The sequence below is a fragment of the Diaphorina citri genome, unplaced genomic scaffold (genome assembly GCF_000475195.1).
Source record: "Diaphorina citri unplaced genomic scaffold, Diaci psyllid genome assembly version 1.1 scaffold2204, whole genome shotgun sequence".
NCBI classification, from domain to species: domain Eukaryota; kingdom Metazoa; phylum Arthropoda; class Insecta; order Hemiptera; family Psyllidae; genus Diaphorina; species Diaphorina citri.
The window spans coordinates 56,304-75,925 of record NW_007379629.1 but is presented as its reverse complement, the minus strand read 5'-3'; the positions used below and the strand labels follow the sequence as shown (position 1 = coordinate 75,925).

The window sequence follows — 19,622 nt, the reverse complement described above, 5'->3', positions numbered from 1 at the left end:
ATTGTGCCTGAGAAGAGGGACTCCAGGCCTACTAAGCGTTGTGCAGCAATTCATCGCCCCACAGGACGGATATTGAAATCTCGCGTTATCAGGGTATTCAGTATCGAGTGCTATGCCCGATTCAAAATCCTATGATTCAGTGTAGAGGGAGAGTATTTGAGAGAAGCTTGTGTAAAATTGCAATCGGTTTTTTTTTCCACTTTTTTCCGATTCAATCTCGCGTTATCAGGGTATTCAGTATCGAGTGCTATGCTCCGATTCAAAATCCTATGATTCAGTGTAGAGGGAGAGTATTTGAGAGGAGCTTGTGTAAAATTGTAATCGATTTTTCCCCCACTTTTTTCGGATTTCGTAGATGAAAATCTAAAATCATAAAGACCTACCAAGAAAAATCGATTTAAACAAATCTTTTCGCTCTAGTTAAAGACGATTTCTTTCGGTTTGCGTATTCTGACAATCTTGAAAATCTTTCTTTTGATTCAATCATTAAAATCATAAAGACCTACCAAGAAAAATCGATTTAAACAAATCTTTTCGCTCTAGTTAAAGACGATTTCTTTCGGTTTGCGTATTCTTACAATCTTGAAAATCTTTCTTCTGATTCAATCATTTCTCTGTGCGACGCATTTCGGTTACAAATCTGTTACAAGTTAAAGACACAATTTTTTCAGTTATAAACACAATTACTGTTGCAGTTAGAAGTTACAGACAACTGTTACAGTTACAAGTAAGAGAAAAGTCGTCACCAACCTCAGTCGTGTAGTGGTAAGCGCGGTGGACTTCGGATCTGGAGGTTGGTGGTTCGAGTCCAAGTCAAAAGTCATGAAATTTAGCGTAGTGTAGTAAGCAGGGAACGACATTGGCGACAAGCATTTAAGTATGCTTGGATAATAATATCTGCTTAAGCTTCTAAATTATGATTTCTTTGTGGTGAAGCTGAGAGCTTCTCTACAATTTTTGTGGATATCACAGCATTACTAAGAGCCTCCTTTACCATTTATGACATATCATATAATTTTTCTTTTTTTTTTCTCTCTGGTAATGCCGCCACCGGTTGCTACTCGATTAAAGTAGGTACTCAGTTGTCCTCACGAGGCTGAGTGCACCCCGAACTTCAAGCACAGAGCCGAAAAAACCTCGGCTCCGCCAGGAATCGAACCCAGATCTCCTGCGTGCAAGCCTAGTGTAATACTCGGCCACGATCAACACACGCCATACCCAATACAGTGTTATCTGATATATCATGAAAATATTGACATTTATAATCCTTTTTTCGTAACTTGAAACGAAACGTTGCCAAAAATTTAACACAGGTAATGTTCTTCATGGTGATAAGTGTGCACAATTGGCAATATATTCCCCCTCAGAATTACGAGTATGCCTACTTTTGGAAAATTTGGCACAGGGGTTATTTAAGTTGCAAAAAAATCCATCCAAATAAAAAAAAAGAAGTTGAAGTTGCAAAAACCAGACTATTTTCCATTCCATCACTATTAACGTATTAACCAATGAACATTTTTTTAAAAATGAAATTTAGGTCATCTAGTTATTTACTCTTTTTTTTTCTAATACAAACAAATTCTGCCCTAAATGCAATTGACAATCGACCGACTGATGATGATGATAGAGACTCTTTTTAAAATAAGTAAATAGTAATCTAAGAGGTTTAATACAGTAAAAAATAAATAATGATAGTCAAAACCGATCAAAAACATGTTTGAAAACTCACATTAGAGGGCAAATACATTTGGCAACGGTGTATTTTCCCCCTAAGGTTCTGTTTGGTCGAAAAACATCCAGTTGCCATGGAAACTCGCAACAGTGCCATATTTTTTTATATACATTAGTGACGATTTATGTTGTAATATTCTTTGTCTTTTCATTTTTGTTTTGTGCTCATAATTTCATAATGTCAATTTCCACTTCGCATTTGACCTGATGTAGAGGAAATAATGGTGTCCTAAAAATCAATAGGTATCTAGTTTTTTGAAAATAAGTGAGAGAACAAATTAAAAATGTGGATTATAATATTGTCGGAAAAATCCATGGATTACGGGCTGATGATATTCAAAATCCACAATGATTGGATATGGATTAGGAATTTCAGACCTTGACCATTGAGACTAATTAGTCTACGGATCTCAAATCTCTATCCAAACAATGATCCCATTCTCTTATCTCAATCCAAACAATAATCGCCTCGCCTAATCTACAATTCCCTTATCTCTAGTTTAAATATTTAAGGATTACGGGCTGATGATATTCAAAATCCACAATGATTGGATATGGATTAGGAATTTCAGACCTTGACCATTGAGACTAATTAGTCTATGGATCTCAAATCTCTATCCAAACAATGATCCCATTCTCATATCTCAATCCAAACAATAATCGCCTCGCCTAATCTACAATTCCCTTATCTCTAGTTTAGATATTTAGGGCACCTCGAAACCAACCCAACGACCCAACGTCTACTCTATGGTCGATACTGTCGATAGACATTGCCTGGAACACGACCACACCATGAACTTTTCTTCACAAATATCCTTCGATTAAAGACACAAAAGGATAAAATCCGCCCCAGGCGCGAATCGAACCCGCGGCCTAGCGCTTACAAGGCAGACACGCTACCAACCAAGCTAACTAGAAGGGAAGAAATTTTGGCCTTAATTGCTGAGGGCGGAACCTGGCCTGGCGCACTGCCTAGTTATCGATTATCTTCCCTTATGCCAGCCTAGTTAGCTTGGTTGGTAGCGCGTCGTTATTCAGGAGGTAAGGCTCTATTGATAGGTGATACGCATACCAACACTTTTTAATATAGTACCTTAGGTCTATCAGCAGTTAAGGGTCTAGGTCATTCTATCGATAGGTGATACGCATACCTACACTTTTTAATATAGTACCTTAGGTCTATCAGCGGGTAAGGGCCCAGGCAATTCTATCGATACCTACACCTGCCTGGTGACGAATAATTCCGATATGACTAATGAGCCATGTGCTTCCTCTTTGATAGACCAAAAGATAGTCAGGTAGACAAATTGTTATCTACTTTTAGACTAAAAGCAGAGAAGAGCGGAGAGCTTATTGCTCTCAGTTCTAAACGGTTTGAAGTCGTCACCAACCTCAGTCGTGTAGTGGTAAGCGCGGTGGACTTCGGATCTGGAGGTTGGTGGTTCGAGTCCAAGTCAAAAGTCATAGAATTTAGCGTAGTGTAGTAAGCAGGGAACGACATTGGCGACAAGCATTTATGCTTGGATAATAATATCTGCTTAAACTTCTAAATCATGATTTCTTTGTGGTGAAGCTGAGAGCTTCTTCACAATTTTTGTGGATATCACAGCATTACTAAGAGCCTCCTTTACCATTTATGACATATCACATAATTTTTCTTTTTACTCTGGTGACTCTCGGCAGTGCATTTCCAACTCTAACATCACGGCCCTCATGCATTGTCATGAATCCAGATGTGCATGCATACCCGGCAGTGTGGGAGATAAGAAGGACAATGAATGTCTGCAGTGTAAGTTTGATGTTGGGTGGAATAGAAGAACAACAGTAACTTTATACACAGTTGGGAAGAGTATAAGTTACTGGTGTTCGTCTTTTCAAGATAAATCTTCACAAAGTCACGTCAGAATCTATCAGTATGAGTGGAATAGAATAGAATATACCTTGTTTATCCTGCTCGAATGAGACTAAAAAGTCCTTTTACCCCAGCAGTCTAAACAAGGTGTCAGTGGAAGGTAGAAATACTGGGAATCTGTCGGTAGGAGAGGGCCGTATCCAGGATTTTGTCCAGGTCCAGAGTGCAAACAGTGATGTACTGGGGGTGTGTGGATGCTCCAAATTTTTGTAGTCCACCCTACAGTCTTTTTCTTTACCTCTTCCCGTGTACAGACGGGGTCGGCGTTTTTCATCAGCCTCTCAATCAGCCCTAACTAGGGTGATAGTGTACAGACGGGGTCGGCGTTTTTCATCAGCCTCTCAATCAGCCCTAACTAGGGTGATAGTTTTGGGCTGACATTTGGTTTTGGCTACAAATTTTATGAGTGGATGCCCTTTGCACTCAACCTTTGCTATTTCTTTAGTAAGGGAAATTCAGGCTGGTATACTCCCTGTTTACGTTCCCCCAGCCAGACAGGGGCAGGAGCGTTGATAGATTGGGCAGCTAAGAGGATAATAATTGGGATAAAGTAAGTAAGTATTGGGATGAAGTTGGTAGATTTTATAGGCACCCAGTCTCAAGGCCAGGTTTACGGTCTTATGTGTTGTCCAATGGACATTTTGATGAATTTAATTTGTATTTTGATTTGTTTCAGCGTCATCTTCCGTCCTATCACCTCAGCTAAGAGCAGTGTACGGTGTTATACTTGCCATTAGTTACATCGTGGGCACTCTATCATGGTAGAGCCATTTGTGAGAACTCTGTATAACAGTCTAATCGAAGTCATGGATATTTGTGATGAAGCTGAGAGCCGATTTTCGTAGAGTGGCCGAGTGGTCAAGAGCCCTGGCTCTCAACCTGGAAGGGCTGGGTTCGAATTCCCACCAGGGCGGAAATTTTTCAACCAAACTTTTCCATTCTTAGATAGGCAATTTGGCATGCATGTAAAAGAATGTGCCTTGAATCTTGATGTAATGGGGGGGGACTAATACACATCTTATGAATTCTATGTATAAATTTTCTTTTTATTGTAGTATAGTAGTGCTGCCAGTATATTAGTTACCGATGTTCTGATGTATCAATATTCTGTGATAGGAAGATTTTTTTTGTAGTTGTCACCTAGTATTATTACTCTTAGGTCTACAGTAAAAGGTCTTGATTGTTTGATTTTACAAAAAACCGTCCGTTCTTTTATTTTATTGTTTATTGATTTTTAATTTTTTGAAACATAATTATGTTTACATCAGTATATTTACCTACCGTGTATTTTTCATGATTACCTCTTTTTTTTTTTCATTTTTCGAAACATTTATGTTTACATCAATACATATTGTATTTTTTTTTTTTTTTTTCATGATTAGGTACCTCTTTGTTTATGAAAAATTTTGTTCTTCTCATTTTCTTCCTCCACATAGTTCGCGCTACTCCAGACATTTCTAAATATAGATTACTCTGATGAATCATTATCCCAGCACATGTGAGGCCTTGATTTACCTCTAGCTTCTTATTCCATAATATTTGAAAAATTAGTGCCCCGTGAGAGTGCGTTTACACAAAAAGTTTTTTTTTTTCTCTCTACCTATAAAACCCAAAAAATAAATGAAACAATAGTCACCTACGTACTTAGTCAGAAAAATTAAAAAGTGCGCTTTTATTAAATATTAATTAGATATCTATTTTTATTTTTCCAAGTTATTGAAGCTATTATCCTAAGCCCGTATGAAAAAGGAGGAAGGTTGTGCGTAGGGGTGACTTCCCAATCACGTAAAACGCCATCTTCGGAGGCTAATTAGTTCTGGATTGCCAACAGCAGCCTCGGAACCGGATTGGATTATACTGGACGCCCTGGAAACGTAACACGGATTTTCTTTTTGGAACATGGAATATTAAAAGTTTGCACCGACCTGGAAGTAGCAGTATTCTAGTGCAGGAATTGAAGAAATACAAGATAAAAGTAGCTGCTCTACAAGAGATTCGATGGAAAGGAGTTGGCTCAGTGAAAGTTAACAATGACTATATTCTGCATGGTGATTGTGGTGATACTCATGAATTCGGTACAGGATTCTATGTACATGGGTCAATGATAGAAGCGGTCAAAGATTTCAAATCCATCAACAACAGAATATCATACCTGACCATTTCAGGACAGTGGTTTGATGTGACCTTAGTGTGTGGACATGCACCATGTGAAGATGCGGATGATAATACAAAAGATGAGTTTTATAGTCAGCTGGAAATGACTTACAATATGATCTCCGCAAACAATATCAAAATACTTCTTGGTGACTACAACGCAAAAGTAGGCAGAGAACAACTGTATAGACCTACTATCGGCAAAGAAAGTCTACATGAAAATAGTAACAACAATGGAACCAAATTTGTCGAATTTGCAATGGCAAACAACCTGATCATATCAAGCACCAAATTCCCACACAGGGACATCCATAAGGGTACCTGGATCTCACCCGATGGTAGAACGGTTAATCAAATAGACCACATTGCAATCCAGAAACGATTCTCCAATAGTATACAAGATGTTAGATCTTATCGAGGAGCGGATTGTGACACAGACCATTTCCTTGTCGTGGCCAAGATGAACTTGAAAATGAAGAAAATAACGAGTACAGCCATAAGAAGAATTCAACTTCACTTGGAAGACTTGAAATCCCCTAGAATACTCTCCACCTATATCGAGGAGATGGAAAGAGAAATAATGCAACCAGTGCAAGATGAAGTACAAACAGATGTAAATCAAAACTGGAATCTCTTGAAGGAAAGTATTAGGAATGTGGCAAATAAAACCCTTAAGAAACGGAAGAGAAAGAACAAGATCTGGTTTAACGAAGAGTGCAGCAGAAAGGTAGAAGAACGAGCACAGGCAAGACTTGCATGGCTGAACAACAGGGAAAACAATGAACTCAAAGAAAACTACTACAGAACTAGGAAAGAGACACAAAAGTTACGTCAAAGTTCCAAAAATACTCATAAGCAACCTAAAATTATCAAAGTTGAAAATATCCTCGTCAAAAATATTTCTATTTCGAGACAGAGACTCGATTTATGGAATTAAAAAAAAAAACGTCCATATCTCGATTGAAAAGGGAACATGTGGCCACAAAAGGTCACATAACTTGGTCAGAGAAACAAAATTTTCAAAGTTTCCACATTCAGTTTTGCTGAAACAAAAGAAAAGAGAACACTTTAACAATATCTTAACTGAAGCCCAAGATGATTTTCAAAACCACAGATCGAGACAACTACACCAGAAGGTAAAAAAGGCCACAAACAACTACAAGAAGAGAGAGCTTTTCGTGAAGGACAAGCAAGGAAATATCTTGACTAATGAAAACGATATCAGCAAGAGATGGATGGAGTATTTTGCGGAACTCTTGAAAGCAAACGAACCAGAGGGGGAATTGGAATACAACTTTCCGGATACAGTGGAGAATGAACAACCTATACCGACAGCTGAAGAAATACAAGAAATAATAGCCAAGCTGAAAAATAACAAAGCTAGCGGAGAAGATGAAATCTATGCTGAGCTATTTAAAAATGGAGGCCAAGAGCTGGTTTACAGAACGACCCACCTGATCCAACAAATTTGGGAGAAGGAGACAATACCTGATGAATGGAGGGTAGCACTTATAACCCCAATACTTAAGAAAAATGATCCTCTCCTATGTGACAATTATAGGGGCATCTCATTACTGAACGTAACATACAAAATCATGTCACTACTATTGTTGAGACGCTTGCTACCATATTCTGAAGATCTAATAGGAGAATACCAGACCGGTTTTCGGAAGGGAAGATCGACACTAGACCATATCTTCACCTTACGACAAGTCTTTGAAAAAGTGTGGGAATACAACAACGGCGGCCATTTTGTTTTTATCGACTTCAAGAAGGCGTACGACAGTGCGAATAGACCATGTCTCCTTAAAATCTTAAAGGAATTCCAGATCCCTACCAAACTAATATCGTTAATATCGGACTGCCTGGACAAGACGCTATGCAAAATCAAGATGCCAAATACCAATTCAGATGAGTTTGAAGTTACATCCGGCCTTCGACAAGGAGACCCCATCTCTCCTATACTATTCAATCTCATGTTAGAACGAGTCGACCGAGAATTCCTCAAACATAACCATAGAGGCCTGAAAATGGGGGAAAAATCGATAACCCGAATGGCATATGCAGATGATGTGATTTTGATGGCAGGATCTAAAGCAGAAGTGGCAGAAATGGTCTGGAACTATTACAATATAGCCAAGAAAGTAGGTCTAATCATAAGTGAAGAGAAGACGAAATATATGTGTGTTGACAAGAGAGACAGATTATTGTTTTTTTTTTTTTTTTTTCATGATTAGGTAGGTACCTCTTTGTTTGTGAAAAATTTTGTTCTTCTCATTTTCTTCTTCCTCCACATGGTTCGCGCTACTCCAGACATTTCTAAATATAGATTGCTCTGATGAATCATTATCCCAGCACATGTGAGGCCTTGTTTTACCTCTAGCTTCTTATTCCATAATTTGAAAAATTGGTGCCCCGTGAGAGTGCGTTTACACAAAAAGTTTTTTTTTCTCTCTACCTATAAAACCCAAAAAATAAATTAAACAATAGTCACCTACGTAGTTAGTCAGAAAAATTAAAAAGTGCGCTTTTATTAATTAGATACCTATTTTTATTTTTCCAAGTTATTGAAGAAGTTGGCAAAAACATCGTCTCGATTTTTTAATTAATTTGTACTTTTTCATTATGGGGAAACTTACTGCATCTGTAATGGGCGTAAACATGGCTTAGCCCCCGTTGGTTAAAAAGTCAAGTGAAAAGAAGACTTCCATTTTGTTCTTTTCAAGTCTTTTTCTTTTGAAGTTGAATTTGAATTAAGTCCAATTTCAAATATGGAAAGCGACATTGATGTGGTGGGGGATGAGGTGAAAATCAACAAGCTGTCCATCCGAGACAAAATGCTACTGAAGAGGAACTTCAACCGACTGCGACACAGTGAGAACTTTCAGTAAGTCCAGTTGTTCATACTTCACCTATAAATTTCTGAGATTTACGTAAGTAGGTATTTGTTTTCCTCTATTCAACCCATTACAAGCACAATGTACTTAGTTAGAGCTGAATCCTCCTCGTCTTTATGCGTGATTGTAAACACCCGTCACGTCGACTGCGACACAGTGAGAACTTTCAGTAAGTCCAGTTGTTCATACTTCACCTATAAATTTCTGAGATTTACGTAAGTAGGTATTTGTATTCCTCTCTTCAAGCCATTACAAGCACAATGTACTTAGTTAGAGCTGAATCCTCCTCGTCTAAAACTTTATGCGTGATTGTAAACACCCGTCACGCGTCACGTCAGGGTATAACATATAACTACAAATAAAGCGATTCATTCTATCCTATAATAATAATAATACCTGCCTCGGTGGCGTACCATCCGAGACAAAATGCTACTGAAGAGGAACTTCAACCGACTGCGACACAGTGAGAACTTTCAGTAAGTCCAGTTGTTCATACTTCATCTGTAAATTTCTGAGATTTACGTAACTAGGTAATTGTATTCCTCTATTCAACCCATTACAAGCACAATGTACTTAGTTGGAGCTGAATCCTCATTCTAAAACTTTATGCGTGATTGTAAACACCCATCACGTCAGGGTATAACTACAAATAAAGCGATTCATTCTATCCTACAATAATAATACCTGCCTCGGTGGCCTTGTGGTCAAGACGCTCGCCTGGTAAACAGGAGGGCTTGGGTTCGATCTCAGCCGAGGCATGGAATTTTATCCTGATTTATATGATAATTTGACCACAATAATAGAGCTCCAAGGGTCAAGTGGTAGAGAACACCTCTGGCGTTTAGCTCGTCTAGTGGTAATCTTTCACTCAAGAGTCTATTATTATTCCCTATAATAATAATAATACCTGCCTCGGTGGCGTAGTGGTCAAGACGCTCGCCTGGTAAACAGGAGGGCTTGGGTTCGATCTCAGCCGAGGCATGGAATTTTATCCTGATTTATATGATAATTTGACCACAATAGAGCTCTAAGGGTTAGGTGGTAGAGAACACCTCTGGCGTTTACCTCGTCTAGTGGTAACCTTCCACTCAAGAGTATATTATTATTTATTCCCCCCCCTCAGGGCTGGCCGTGTCATTGAGGATCCCGGGGGCAGCCCCTCTCACACCGGACTGCACGACGGCAAATCCTTCACGTTCTGGGCCCTGATTGGGCTCCTGTACCTGTTTGCCCTGATTAACCTAGTGCTGACTCTGACCCTGATGACAATGCTACGTATAGGATGGGGTATGGAGACTATAGAGATGCTGCCTCTTCTTAACATGGTCAAACTATACGGGGACATCGACCTGGGGAAACTGTACAAAGACGATGGGTAAGATGTTTTTTGATACTTTGATAGTGGGCCAGAACAACGAAGGTCTTGTCGTCCCGAAATCAAAGAAGACAGGGTAGGAAAAAGATTTTATTGTCCTGAAATCGAAAAGAGAAGGAGGACAGGATAGGAAAAAGCCAGCTGTTCCGAGAATGAGTAACGCTCTTGTTTGCAGAAGGTCCCGGGTTCGAATCCCACCATCGACAAAAATTTACACTCATTTTTCGATTGCAAATAAATTAACGGGTTACTTTCTGGTGTTCTCGTGTTGACCCAACACCTAAATGGGAAGTAGTGTGTCTTTTTTCACCCATCTGATGAGAGGCATACTACGTACGGGTACGGAATAGGCATGCTACGACATAGACCACATGCGTCTAATGTAGCAGTTGTTTCATTGCTACGAAATATAAACACTCATTTCTTCTTCTTCTTTTTAATCCTGATAATAATCTAATATATCATACATACTTGCCCTCTATCCGGCCAGGTATTTCTCCAGCTTTAAAGACTCCGGACTCCGGATCACCGGCCGACAGGGAGGCTCCGTTCACATCGACGTCAACTTTGGCGTCAATCGCACGCGACGAATGCTCTCCATAGAACCGGAGGGGGTACGAGTGACCAACGTGAAGGAGTTTAATGTGTACGACCCTACCGACCATCTACCTATCTTCTCTACGGGTAAGTATTTACCTACTGGACCGTTATCTGGCGTAGCGTGGCGTGCACGAAAAGCCCAAAAATAAATACACTAAACAAAGATGTAGAAGAGTTAGGAAGTCGATACCAAAAAGAATAATTTTGAATATTCTGAAGTCATTGCTTACTTCCAAAATCGGACACTGTACACATCGGACACAATAATGTAACAGCATTGCGGTGTGTCGAGGGCCGTTGATCGATCATCGATTGATGTCGACGGCCGGTCGACTATGTTTGGACACACCTCTACAGCACGAAACAGAATTAAATTCTTTCATACCAGAACTGTTTTCATAGCTGTCGCCAATAATACATATCCCCAATTTTCTTTCCAGGGTTTCGTTCTGCCGACTTCGGTCTGCCGCGCGGGGTCAAAAAGTTGGACGTCCAGCAAGTCCGCACCAGCCGCATAATCAGTCCGATAGAGGACGATCTCACCCTACGGTCCGAAACCTACACCCGTCTCAAAGGCAACGAGGGCATCTCCATGGAAGGTCGCACCATTACTTGGACGGCAGACAAGGACATCTTCCTCAAAAGTGTCAACGGATCGCTCACTTTAGCAGCGGAGAACGGCATCTTTCTGGAAGTGAAGAAGTTGCCGTTCGTCAAGAAGAATCTGTTTCTGGATAGCAACTTGCATAACGCCGCGTTCAAGCTGTGTGTGTGCATGCCTGGAGGCAGGATATTCCGAGTGAAGGCAGACGATATCATGAGCCACAATGCGTGCCATAACATCAACACATCCCCTGAACATCATCCTTGCAGATAGTCCGCGAGTCTTCAAGATCCTCGTGTAGGTAGCTAAATATAATGAAAATTGTCCAGCCGTTTCCATAAGTGCGTGGTTCTTGCAGATAGTCCGCGAGTCTTCAAGATCCTCGTGTAGGTAGCTAAATATAATGAAAATTGTCCAGCCGTTTCCATAAGTGCGTGGTCCTTGATTCATAAAACTATAAACTCTCTTACCGGGATTATAATATATCAGGATTGAGATTCAAAGGTCTAAATTTCTTGCTGGATCCTTAATCTTTCCATTGAGACAAATTATGTACCTTAAACTGTTTCAACTGTCCAATAAACCGCAGCACACATGGACCCGTGGACCTGTGAGACAGACTAGTCCAAGTGGCCAAGTTCCTGGACCGCCCAACGGAGATGGTACATGGGAAAGATTCCTGATCCGTGTATTGTTACAAGCACAACATGTACCTCAAACCTACAACGTAATAATTAAGTAAACCAGTCTTCGTTACGAAGCTAAGGTAGGCACTTTAGTTTCTATCATGTTTTGCTTAAGAATTAAGATAGTACCACACTCTAATAAATAAAAATAATAATAAAAAAGATATTACCATTTCAGCCAATGAGATTGAGACTTTCTAAATAGGTAGGTACTAAGTGCATATAGTTATTAATTTATTGTTGAGACATCTCCTACACGCATCTAAGTATAAGATACATCAAGGTACCCACTCATACGTTGGTACTTTCTATAGTTTCTATGATTTCAACGCTACTGAGATGATACTTTGGTAGTTTCACAAGGATAGGAAGAGATGTTCTTAGATTGTAGATGTACCCAAGATGAGTATCTGAATTTGTTAACCATGTTTGAAATCACAAGATAGTCGGTACAAAAAATACAAAACTACAACAACTTTAATAATACATTTTTATACAGCGAGGAATAGTTCGAACTTTTAGTTATTATGACTAATATACTAATACAAGTAATAATAAAATTAGAAATTCAAGTTAATTGCCTGCTTATGTCACAAAATCTAAATTATTACCTAGGTATGTGGGTATGGGTATAAATCCCCTCTCACTTTCTCGGGCTCGAACCCATTGTCCTTCAGATTACAAGGACGACCTTAACGAGCTTCTGGTTGAACTAATATTGTTATACAATTACACAAACAGATCTTACTTCACGTGAGCCCATGTGACGTGATAGTGTAGCTGTCCTGAACGAAATTACCTACAATATTATGGGAAAACTTTGATCTTTTTGATTCCCCATCAGCCTTCACGTGAGCTCATGATGGGGAGTCAGAAAGATGTAGTTCAAAGTTTTCCCATAATATTGTAGGTAATTTGTTGTTGTTGTAGCGGCTTTAGCTTTCGCCGAACGGTGATGGAAGATTAAAGAGAAGATATCTTTTTGTATTTGCCAGACACCGGGGTGATGGTCTCTAGCCATGTTTAATAGGCTCGTCCTGAGCCGCAGTCAACCATCGTGAGGACTTGTGCTTATTCTTTAAAAGCAAAGAGAGCCCTTTGCAGAACTGCCAGCTACATAGCTAGGCTGGTTGGCTGTTCTCCTCCCTGTTTATAGTCCCAAAGCCAGATGCTAGTCTACTCTCTGTTTAACGTCCCCTAGCCAGACAATTTCGGGACAGCTACACTACTATCAGTGACGTGACGTTTCTATCTTTACGAACAGTTGAAGTTCTGCTTCTTCATCGGGATCCCCGTAGGTCCATCCGCAAGCTGGCAGATATGTAACCCGACACGTGACAACGGATGGCACTTACTCCGCGGGTTACCCCACTTCCCATAGAACAGAAGCCAGGCGGGAAATGCACCGAGGGCCGTGTTGATGATTTCCACACGTTGCCAAGTGTACCAGGGAATCCCGTAGCCACTCACATCGTACAGACGTGGCAACCTCACGTACTTGTGTTTGCCTGAAACCAGATCGAACGTGACATTAGTCGTATTCGATGATGTTACTTTAGATACGAATTTCCAACTTCAACACTCTAGGACGACATTCATACGACTGCCAAAGCATATTCCGTTGTGATTACCCTCAGAAAGCCATGTATTATAAAATCCCTCTAACATGAAAGACAGACTCTGTTTTGGATTTTTTTTTTTTCATAAAAAAAATAGGTACAAAATAGGTAATGTAGGTACACCCCTTCTTTTTTTCTTCTACAGACGGGGTCGGCGTTTTTCGTCAGTCTCTCAATCAGCCCTAACTTTGGGCTGACATTTGGTTTTGGCTACATATTTTACGAGTGGATGCCCTTCGCACTCAACCTTTGCTATTTATTTAGCAAGGGAAATTCAGGCTGGTATACTCCCTGTTTAACCCCCTTCAGCCAGACAATGTACAATCCTAGTCTATCCTATTTACCCGGAGCGGTCCACAGGCCATGCGAGCCTTTGGCGGCGAACAGCACAGGGTGGGAGGCGGTCGGCGTCAACTCCACGATATCGGGGAACGTCGGCCTTTGCATGATCCCCTTCCGGATTTCCATGCGCTCGTACACAAACTGATTGGCGAGTTTGTTGAACTTGTAGAATGCGCCAGCGTCGTGCGCAGAAACGTACATAGATGAGGGGTTGTCTCCACCCTGAAATTAAAGGGAAAATGGAGCTTAAACTATGAAGACTGCTAAGGCTAAAAACGTAGTGTTAGCCTTGGTTAGTAGCGCGTCTGCCTTGTGAGCGCTAGGCCCTGGGTTCGATTCCACCCCGGGGCGGATTTTATCCTGATGGGATAATGTTCATTCTGGGAACGGCTGGCTTTTTCCTATTCTGCCTTCCTTCTCTCTTTGATTTCGGGACGATAAGACCTTAGTAGTTATAGTTCCCTCTGTAAAACCTCATTAAAAAAAAAAGGCTCCAGGAGGTCAACAATCATTTCTCGATTATCCCCATGGACCTAATAGTCCCGAACTTAAATGTAACTACCTGAAACAGCAAGCTCATGTGCTCCCAATCACCGACATGACTACCAAAATCCTTGTAGGTCCCATAGCAATGATTGTTAACTAGCGGCAATGGCCAAGGTCCCAGCAACCCCATGTCCAGGGTACACAGGTCTTTACCCTGGCTGAAGGGGAAGAAAAACCAATAGGTGACATGGAAAGAGGATGGGCTACAGGTGACCACATTGGCGTAGATGGGCACAGGGGCCCGGGTGGGGTTCTGTCCATACAGGATTGATGAGGAGTTGTTGAGCAATCCATCTGGAAAAGGAAGAAGAGGTCTTGTCAGGCAGAAGGTCGCGGTTCGAACGTTTAATTCTGTCCAATTTTGGGCCAGCCGCTCATTATCAGGTAGACCTGACGACAGATACACCTGATCAGGTCTACCTGATAGTGTGTGTGCTCATAAAGTATCAGGTAGACCTGACAGACGGACCTTTTCAGCCGTACGTGTTAGGTCTGCCTGATAGTTTGTGTGCTCATCAGGTGTCAGGTCTACCTGATAGTGAGTGACTGGGCTGAATAAGGAATCAGTATATCTGTGTCATACTCACTCGGTCAATAAGTTTGGGGCCATCGGCTAAATGGTCTTTGTCACTGCGACCTGGTTGGAGTGACTGGGCTGAATAAGGAATCAGGACATCTGTGTCATACTCACTCGGTCAATAAGTTTGGTATAAGTAGGGCCATCGGCTAAATGGTCTTTGTCACTGCGACCTGGTTAGATCTTTTGTGACAGATTCTTCATCAGTAGTTTACTACTGCTACCTTTACTACTGCTATGTAATCGTTATTCGAACTATTTATTACAAGTACTGCTATCTATTTAGAAAGTCTTACCAATGGCAGTCTTCGTGACTAGAAACCAGGACTCCGAGGAAGGACCACCGGGTAGGGACCCGAACGGAGACTTGCCTGACCAGGGTAAAACGTGCTCGAGGAATTCTGGAACACCGCTGGGGAAGAACTGCTCTCCAGGGGCTAGCCAGACCAGGGGCGCCCATTGCCTGGTCAACTCCTCCACTGCAAGTAGAAGGAATAGAATAGATCTTGTTTATCTATTTATTTATTTTTAGGCAACCTCCGTGGCCGAGTGGTTATCACCCAAGGTTTGCACGTCGGAGGTCCCGGGTTCGATACCCGGCGGGGTCCAAGTTTTTTCGGCTCTGTAGTTGGAGTTCGGGGTGCACTCAGCCTCGTGAGGACAATTGAGTAGCTACCATTGGCGGCATTACCAGTGTAAAAGATTATTGAACTACGGAAATTGATTGCAAAGGGGGCATTTAGTAATGCTGTGATAAAATTGTGAAAAATCTCTGCTTTACCACAAATAATTTGATATTTCTTATTTTTTTTTACAATTTACGGCTTAAAAAAAGGGCCTTTAACATGATAGGGGAAGGTAGAAGGTATTATCCTGCCCGAATAGGACGAAAAGTTCCTCGCGTTTTATGTAACGCGTTTCATCAGTGTGCACTGCTCTGTGAAGAATGGAGTGACTGGGCTGAATAAGGAATCAGGACATCTGTGTCATACTCACTCGGTCAATAAGTTTGGTATAAGTAGGGCCATCGGCTAAATCGCTAAATGATCTTTGTCACTGCGACCTGGTTAGATCTTTTGTGACAGATTCTTCATCAGTAGTTTACTACTGCTACCTTTAGGTACTACTGCTATGTAATCGTTATTGGAACTATTTATTACAAGTACTGCTATCTATTTAGAAAGTCTTACCAATGGCAGTCTTCGTGACTAGAAACCAGGACTCCGAGGAAGGACCACCGGGTAGGGACCCGAACGGAGACTTGCCTGACCAGGGTAAAACGTGCTCGAGGAATTCTGGAACACCGCTGGGGAAGAACTGCTCTCCAGGGGCTAGCCAGACCAGGGGCGCCCATTGCCTGGTCAACTCCTCCACTGCAAGTAGAAGGAATAGAATAGATCTTGTTTATCTATTTATTTTTAGGCAACCTCCGTGTCCGAGTGGTTATCACCCTAGGTTTGCACGTCGGAGGTCCCGGGTTCGATATCCGGCAGGGTCGAAGTTTTTTCGGCTCTGTACTTGGAGTTCGGGGTGCACTCAGCCTCGTGAGGACAATTGAGTAGCTACCATTGGCGGCATTACCAGTGTAAAAGATTATTGAACTACGGAAATTGATTGCAAAGGGGGCATTTAGTAATGCTGTGATAAAATTGTGAAAAATCTCTGCTTTACCACAAATAATTTGATATTTCTTATTTTTTTTTACAATTTACGGCTTAAAAAAAGGGCCTTTAACATGATAGGGGAAGGTAGAAGGTATTACCCTGCCCGAATAGGACGAAAAGTTCCTCGCGTTTTATGTAACGCGTTTCATCAGTGTGCACTGCTCTGTGAAGACTGAGCCGGTAAACCGGATCCTTAGTTGTGTTATTTGTAGATATCTTATAACTACCTCTGTTATGTACCTATCTAGCCACCAACGTTAGTGAGTGACCACGCTCAACTTCAATGCACCATCGAGAACTTATCCAACGCTGTCAAGGTGTCAAGCCGCTGGCCAGATCGAGATCAAGCTAGTTCCTTGTCCACCTAATTAAACGTTTACTCCGCTCGTGTAACGGACATAAACACAATATTGATCGGTGTTTGGATTGGTTGGTCATAAAGTTACTCTGGTACGCGTGAGGATTAAGTAGGTCTCTATATATACGCGATACAGACATGCGACCCTATTTAAGCAGGAAGTAAACAAAGTTTAGACAATCTGTTCTATGTCCTATAGGTGTTATGGTTTGTTATAGGAAGATATAGGTGACAGAAGCCAGGCGGGAAATGCACCGAGGGCCGTGTTGATGATTTCCACACGTTGCCAAGTGTACCAGGGAATCCCGTAGCCACTCACGTCGTACAGACGTGGCAACCTCACGTACTTGTGTTTGCCTGAAACCAGATCGAACGTGACTTTAGTCGTATTCGATGATGTGAGATACAACTTTCCAACTTGAACACTCTAAGACGACATTCATACGACTGCCAAAGCATATTCCGTTGTGATTACCCTCAGAAAGCCATGTATTATAAAATCCCTCTAACATGAAAGACAGACTCTGTTTTGGATTTTTTTTTTTTCATAAAAAAAATAGGTACAAAATAGGTAATGTAGGTACACCCCTTCTTTTTTTCTTCTACAGACGGGGTCGGCGTTTTTCGTCAGTCTCTCAATCAGCCCTAACTTTGGGCTGATATAAAATCCCCCTAACATGAAAGACAGACTCTGTTTTGGAATTTTTTCATAAAAAAATAGTAAATTTTCACTCAGAGGCCCTCTTTCAAATAACAATGTAGGTATTGTAGGTACACCCCTTCTTCTTTTTCTTCTACAGACGGGGTCGGCGTTTTTCGTCAGTCTCTCAATCAGCCCTAACTTTGGGCTGTATAAAATCCCCCTAACATGAAAGACAGACTCTGTTTTGGAATTTTTTCATAAAAAAATAGTAAATTTTCACTCAGAGGCCCTCTTTCAGATAACAATGTAGGTACACCCCTCCTTCTTTTTCTTCTACACACGGGGTCGGCGTTTTTCGTCAGTCTCTCAATCAGCACTAAACCTACCTCTATACCAACTTACCTCGTTGTAAGTTGTACGACTGAAAGCTGGTCCCATGTCCCAGGGGCGACAGCAAGTTGGATGTTTCCGTGAGGTACTGCAACGGGATAGAAACATCGTCGCTACTCAACTCATTGTCCCGGTCGTTGTAGTAGGTTGCACTGCTGTTTCGATCGAGGTTCAAAATGAAACAGGAGTTGCACTGAATGACGTGAAGCGTGAGGAGTATTTTACACACGTAAACATATTTTACGAGTGGATGCCCTTCGCACTCAACCTTTGCTATTTATTTAGCAAGGGAAATTCAGGCTGGTATACTCCCTGTTTAACCCCCTTCAGCCAGACAATGTACAATCCTAGTCTATCCTATTTACCCGGAGCGGTCCACAGGCCATGCGAGCCTTTGGCGGCGAACAGCACAGGGTGGGAGGCGGTCGGCGTCAACTCCACGATATCGGGGAACGTCGGCCTTTGCATGATCCCCTTCCGGATTTCCATGCGCTCGTACACAAACTGATTGGCGAGTTTGTTGAACTTGTAGAATGCGCCAGCGTCGTGCGCAGAAACGTACATAGATGAGGGGGTGTCTCCACCCTGAAATTAAAGGGATTAAGGAGCTTAAACTATGAAGACTGCTAAGGCTAAAAATGTAGTGTCTTTCTCAGAGCCAACTCGGGGGGACTTTTCAGTGGGGCGAAACTCAGGAAGATGTCCCGCCAAAATCCATGGTCAATTGGGAGAGTACCGTTCGTAGATTGGTAGAAGCTTAACCCAATTTCGTAGATTTTTAGAAGCTTAACCCAACTTCGTAGGTCCGTAGAAGCTTAACCCAACTTCGTAGATTCTTATAAGCTTAACCCAACTTCGTAGAAGCTTTTAGGGCTGTTTGCCCCTATACCTTAGCCTCAGAGTGGGCTTTTTGTGTACAGAGATTATCCTTAGTCACGAAAGATCCAGGGAACCCTTCGTAGATTCTTAGAAGCTTAACCCAACTTCGTAGGTTCGTAGAAGCTTAACCCAACTTCGTAGATTCTTAGAAGCTTAACCCAACTTCGTAGGTTCGTAGAAGCTTAACTCAACTTCGTAGATTCTTAGAAGCTTAACCCAAGTTCGTAGAAGCTTTTAGGGCTGTTTGTCCCTATACCTTAGCCTTAGAGTGGGCTTTTTGTGTACGGAGAGTATCCTTAGTCACGAAAGATCCAGGGAATCAGGTCGCAGTGACTTAAGGCTTTGGTAGCCGATGGCCTTATTTATACCAAGAGTAGGTAAATATAGGTATCTTTTTTTGGGATATTACAGACTGCCTAGGTAAAGCGTGGTCTCTCGTAGATTCATAGAAGCTTACCCCGACCTTTAGGGCTGTTTGCTCCTGCACCTAAGCCTTGGAGTAGGCTTTTTGTATACGGGAGCGTGGTCAGGGCAAATAGTTACGTGAAGATAACTGCTTGGCGGTTCACTTGTTGACGTCCCCTCCAAGAGGTACTGGGTTCTGATCTCGTAAATATTGTAGAATAAAATTCAAAGTGGTTACCT

General features: G+C 41.5%; 2 protein-coding genes and 1 long non-coding RNA gene across 6 annotated transcripts in view; 1 reads left to right on the top strand and 2 right to left on the bottom strand.

Moving 5' to 3' along the window:
- Positions 1-332: 332 nt before the first annotated feature.
- Positions 333-730, bottom strand: LOC113471258. The gene is made up of 2 exons (XR_003394025.1): positions 503-730; positions 333-379 (listed from the first exon to the last, which is right to left on the bottom strand). It is a non-coding gene; the product is annotated as an uncharacterized LOC113471258 (long non-coding RNA).
- A 7,399-nt stretch (positions 731-8,129) lies between these two features.
- The window catches only part of LOC103518476 (beta-sarcoglycan), a 25,838-nt gene continuing 14,345 nt past the window's right edge, over positions 8,130-19,622 (top strand). The window contains exons 1-5 of one of the 4 annotated variants that reach the window (XM_026830260.1): positions 8,130-8,684; positions 9,818-10,069; positions 10,560-10,753; positions 11,110-11,542; positions 11,632-12,144. In XM_026830260.1, coding sequence (XP_026686061.1) covers positions 8,569-8,684; positions 9,818-10,069; positions 10,560-10,753; positions 11,110-11,542; positions 11,632-11,635 — 999 coding nt within the window. In that variant the 5' untranslated portion in view covers positions 8,130-8,568 and the 3' untranslated portion in view covers positions 11,636-12,144. The other 3 variants (XR_003394024.1, XM_026830259.1, XR_003394022.1) reach the window with 3 other exon arrangements.
- The window catches only part of LOC103518482 (vacuolar protein sorting-associated protein 62), a 24,466-nt gene continuing 17,943 nt past the window's right edge, over positions 13,100-19,622 (bottom strand). The window contains exons 2-7 of the mRNA XM_008483549.3: positions 18,111-18,331; positions 16,234-16,416; positions 15,340-15,522; positions 14,483-14,760; positions 13,923-14,142; positions 13,100-13,467 (exon numbers count right to left, since the gene is read on the bottom strand). Of these exons, the coding sequence (XP_008481771.1) occupies positions 13,214-13,467; positions 13,923-14,142; positions 14,483-14,760; positions 15,340-15,522; positions 16,234-16,416; positions 18,111-18,331 (1,339 nt within the window). The 3' untranslated portion in view covers positions 13,100-13,213. The remainder of the gene's footprint in view (positions 13,468-13,922; positions 14,143-14,482; positions 14,761-15,339; positions 15,523-16,233; positions 16,417-18,110; positions 18,332-19,622) is intronic.